The sequence below is a fragment of the Notolepis coatsorum genome (genome assembly GCF_963971535.1).
Source record: "Notolepis coatsorum genome assembly, chromosome: 5".
NCBI classification, from domain to species: domain Eukaryota; kingdom Metazoa; phylum Chordata; class Actinopteri; order Aulopiformes; family Paralepididae; genus Notolepis; species Notolepis coatsorum.
The window spans coordinates 140,484,381-140,489,147 of NC_140169.1; the positions used below are offsets into that span (position 1 = coordinate 140,484,381).

Genomic DNA, 4,767 nt, shown 5'->3' on the forward strand with positions numbered 1-4,767 from the left:
CGGTTTCATTACTTGATAAAAAGCACTTGTGAGGATTGACCTACTGCTAGGATTATCCATATTAGGGTCATCCGTTTTATGTTATTCCAGATCCTCGATAGCATGGACTCCATACATACAGACTAACCACCACAACGTGCCATTTACACTGAAGTCAGCTATGCAGCCCAAATTCCAATTCTCCCCAAAATCCCCTGTTGTAGCTCTTTGTATTTCTGCCACTATCACGTTTTTTTCCCCCCATAAATGGGAATCCCACAGAGATTTGGGATTTGTGAGGGATTATGTGCTAACCCAGAACTGAGGCAATGTGTTGACTCGGGAGGGTTCAACCATCTCTCCCTTTGAAGGCTGCATTTCTTCTGAAACAAGGCGTCCACATTCAGGGGGGGAGGGGGTGGAATATAGAACGGACAGGTCAAGGTCTTCGTGAGTGTGTGTTTTTGTGTGTGTTCCTGTGTGTGTTCATGTTGTCACACACACACACACACACACACACACGCACACACACACACACACACACGTGCGTGCCCTCATCTGAGGTCATGTGTATGTGCATGCACACGTGCAGTTTGTGTGTGTTGAGTGTTGTATTGGCTGCAGCCCAGTGCTTTTCTCCCCAGCACGAGTGAGTGGAGTGTAAGAGCCTGCGACCAGCTGGCCCGTGATTGGCCAGTTAGAAGCTTTCCTCTCTCTGCCCTCCGAGAAAAAATGTTACCACCAATCACACACACACACACACACACACACACACACACACACACACACACACACACACACTGGAGATGGAGACTAGCAGGGAGGTGGGGGGGCGCTGGGGTCAGACCTGAGGTAATGACAGCAGACACAATGTCAGTCTCAAGGGATGTATATCACGCTGACCGACCTCACCGCTGGTCAGCCATGCTCCTACTCTAGAATATTAGTATTGTTGTAGAAGAGTAGTACTGCACTATTGCTATTAGGGGTGTAAAGTAGGGATGTCCGATATTATCGGCCGATATTGGCATAAAAATGTGATATCGGAAAATATCGGTATCGGTTTTCAAAATCTTATTATTATTTTTTTTATTTTTTACATTTATTTAACCTTTATCTACCCAGGCAAGCAAGTAAGAACAAAGTATTATTTTATTTATTGTCAAAGTATGCATAATGTTGTGTTAATTACACGACAAGAGATATGTAAGGGATAATGTATAGCTACGAGGTCATTGTCGCAAAATAATTGACCGACACAGAGTTTAAAATACCGAGCCGCCTCGGCGAGGTGTTTTAAACGTCAGTGAAGGTCAATTATTTTGCGATGATGACCGAGTATAGCTATACATTATCCCGCTTATTACATGGCTAACTTACTAACAATATACCTAATTCATTTGACAAATCGCAGTTGTTCTGTGGCTCTGTCAGCCCAAATAAAGTGATTATTATTATCGCGGGCAGCCCGGCAGGTGTGTCTGATTGGCTGCACTGAAACAGTGTGTGTCAGTGGGGCTTGATTGCTCCAGCTGCGAAAAACAATAATCACCGGTGGTTATCGAAAAATAATTCACCGCTGTCGGGGGCTATTGACCAATCACAAGCAAGCATTTCGGCGAATGTGAAAACGCCATGTAATAAGTAATGTTAATTACCTGAAATTATTCAGTTTTTTTGGGGGGGGGGGAGAAACCCTGCATATATCGGTATCGGTTGATATCGGTTGATATCGGTATCGGAAATTAAGAGTTGGACAATATCGGTATATCGGTAAAAAAGCCAATATCGAGCCTCCCGAACGAATACAACGGTATGTTAACCACTAACGACCGCCCACCGGGGGCTGTTTTTTTCACAATCTAATATGATTATTATTTAATAAAAAAAGAAAATTACAAGTCGATTAATTTAAATATAGAATATTAGTTGACAGCCCTACAAGTACAATTAGTTACTGCACACTACATCATCCCTGAGTGGAACATGGAAAGCCAAACTTTCCCCCCACTGTACCGAAAACCCGTACCGAACCTGGACTTCAAAACCGAGGTACGTACCGTAGTACCGTGGTTTTTGTGTACCGTTACACCCCTATTGCCTATCTATAGTAATGCCTATCTATAGTAATGCCTATCTATCTGCACGTTGAGTTGTGGTGGCCATTGGGGGCCATGTGGTATAGGCTACGTAGCATCGGCCAGTGTTGTAGTATTCGAGTACAGGACTCTGACTCGACTTGTACTTGAGCACTGATGACTCGGACTCGGACTTTGACTCGAGCATTGACTGCATTCGGACTCAGAAGGTGCAGACGAGGACTCAGACTTGTTAATTGATTAATACAGCTATTATTATAATTTTTCTTTTTTGTAATAAGCCCTAATCATTTGGCATAACATATTGATGGCTATGATGGATATTTGTTTGGCTTTTGTGTCACAAAGTAAATAAACTCCCTTTGAAATGGTGACCGCTGTGTCATTTATGTTTAATGTAGACCTTTTTTTTATTTGTATGTCAGCTCTTTGACTGCCAGAGTGGAGTGGACTCAGCCTTGATGACTTGGACTTGGACTCTGACTATAGGGTAATGGGGACTCGACTCGGGCTCTTCTTTGGTGACTCCGACTTGGACTCGAGACTCGACTGGGACTTGAGATTTAGTGACTCGACTGCAAGACTGGCATCGTTGGCATCGTTGAGTATCGTTGAGTACACAGTATTGGCTTCCAATAGGATGTTTTTTTAGGGCACTGTCTGGCAACCTTTTCGTCTGGCGTTGTTGGCTTGGCCCGTGTCTCTGCCCTCTCTCTCGCTCCGGTCCAGACAGAAGCCGCCGACGTGGGCAAAAAACGATTCAGCGAAGCCCTTCTGATGTTTGTCAGGCGTGTTGTCCTCCTGAGAGATGTCCCATAATCCAACACTTCACTGCAAAGGCACTGCTGGGAGTAATAAATACCCATGATCCTTATCTCACAGCCACAGAGCCCCCTTGTCTGGGAGAGAGTGAGGGGGGGGGGGGGGGGTGAAGGAGGTAGACAGAGATGTAAACAATCAGTCGTGCCCCTGGGTCCACGGTCTATAGTGTTACACTGGGGGAGCGTAAACGGTTGAAGATGACATCTGGGACGCTTTCTGTATTTAAATTGGTTTGTTTTTATTTAGCTGTGTGTGCACTGTATCCTTTTTTTAGCCAACGTTATCTTCAGTTTAATTGTTGAAACCCGAAACCCGTACTCACATTTTGCTGACTCACCAGGAGACAATCGCATGTTGAGAAAGGGAAAAGCATATGGTCTCAAATGGTCTTTCCACCATGTCTGTGTTTGATGTCTGCCAACCCTGCAATTAGATCTGCCTCACAACCGGGAGAGAGAGAGAGAGAGAGAGAGAGAGATAGAGAGAGAGAGAGAGATAGAGAGAGAGAGAGAGAGAGAGAGAGAGAGAGAGAGAGAGAGAGAGAGACAGAGAGAGAGACAGAGACAGAGGTAGAGTAGGATAGTTAAAATCGCCTCCTCTCCGGGGGTTGTGGGGACATTCTGTCGTTCCAAAACGAGTAACGTTTTCGGCTCTATTTATTTGTGCTCTTCTGATGACAGTAGAAGTGTTGCTTCAATCATACGCGGCGGTCGGGCATGAAATGACAGCGACGGAGACGGAAGATGAGGGAACAGATAGGTGGCCAGTTTGTCTAAGAGAGGTGCCTTGTGTTGTTGTTGTTGTCGTCGTTGTCAACAGTGGTTTTGCTGTAGTGGGCAAGGTGTGGGTATAGACATGGAATTGGACAGTGGTTTAGATATTCCTATTTTAAATGGGACTGTAGTGAAAATAGCCTTTTCCTGTGTTTTGCATAGTTTTTACAGAATGTTGTCCCATTGTGCCTTTTCTGCAGTTAATCTGTGCCAAGAACCCTCCCTCTAGAAACGAGCCATCCAGAATTGCAGCCACAATCGGCAGAGTTAATAACGTGCGTGTACGTGCGTGTGAAGATATTGTGATAAAATGTGTCCAAGATGGCAGCGCGTAAATCATCTCTTTTCTACCTGAAGTTGAACCTAAAATATGTGTCTGGCAAAATGTTTAATGACTATGCTATTGCTGGATCTTGAGTCATATTTGATTTGCAACGTCTAGTCTGAAAGTTGGATCTGAATTTCGTTCGACGGCACAGGCTAGATGTACGATAATTATCGTATTTGTACGATAAAAGCAGCTCACCTGTTACAGGCAAAGAAACAGCCCATTGAGAACAGGACTGAAACAAAGACATGTTTAGGGACCTCAAAGACCTATGTTCACATCACATTCAAAGCCCTCAACGACCTGCCCCCCGCCCCCCTATCTCTCCGACCTCCTCCATCGCCACACCCCCTACCTCAGGTCTGCTGATGCCAACCTACTGACTCCCATCAAGACCTGCAGCCACACCCTCCCTCTGGAATGACCCCCCCCCCCCCCAGCCACATCCCCAACACCCTACTCTCCTTTAAAACAGCCCTCAAAACCCTCCTTTTCTCTCTTGCTTTCGGCCATTAACTGTTTTTGTTTTGTTTTGTCTGTTTTTTGTCATTTACACTGTAAAGCGTCGTTGACGCACCATCAAAGCGCTATATAAATTAAATGTATTATTATTATTATTATATTAACTTGTTGAAAAGGACTAAAATATGGCCCCTTTAACAACTTTGAAAGGAGAGGAGAGAAGATGAGGATGATGATGAGATTTTTAGTTTAGCTAAGATCAATGTCACTCTACGTCATGTAAAAAAAAAAAAAAAAACATCAG

General features: G+C 44.4%; 1 protein-coding gene across 1 annotated transcript in view; it reads left to right on the top strand.

Annotated features, from left to right (window-relative positions):
* LOC311228386 (sterile alpha motif domain-containing protein 5-like) overlaps positions 1-4,425 on the top strand; it is a gene marked incomplete at its 3' end in the record, with an annotated part of 7,580 nt that extends 3,155 nt beyond the window's left edge. The window contains exon 2 of the mRNA XM_084314293.1: positions 4,294-4,425. Coding sequence (XP_084170419.1) covers positions 4,294-4,425 — 132 coding nt within the window. The remainder of the gene's footprint in view (positions 1-4,293) is intronic.
* Positions 4,426-4,767: the final 342 nt, after the last annotated feature.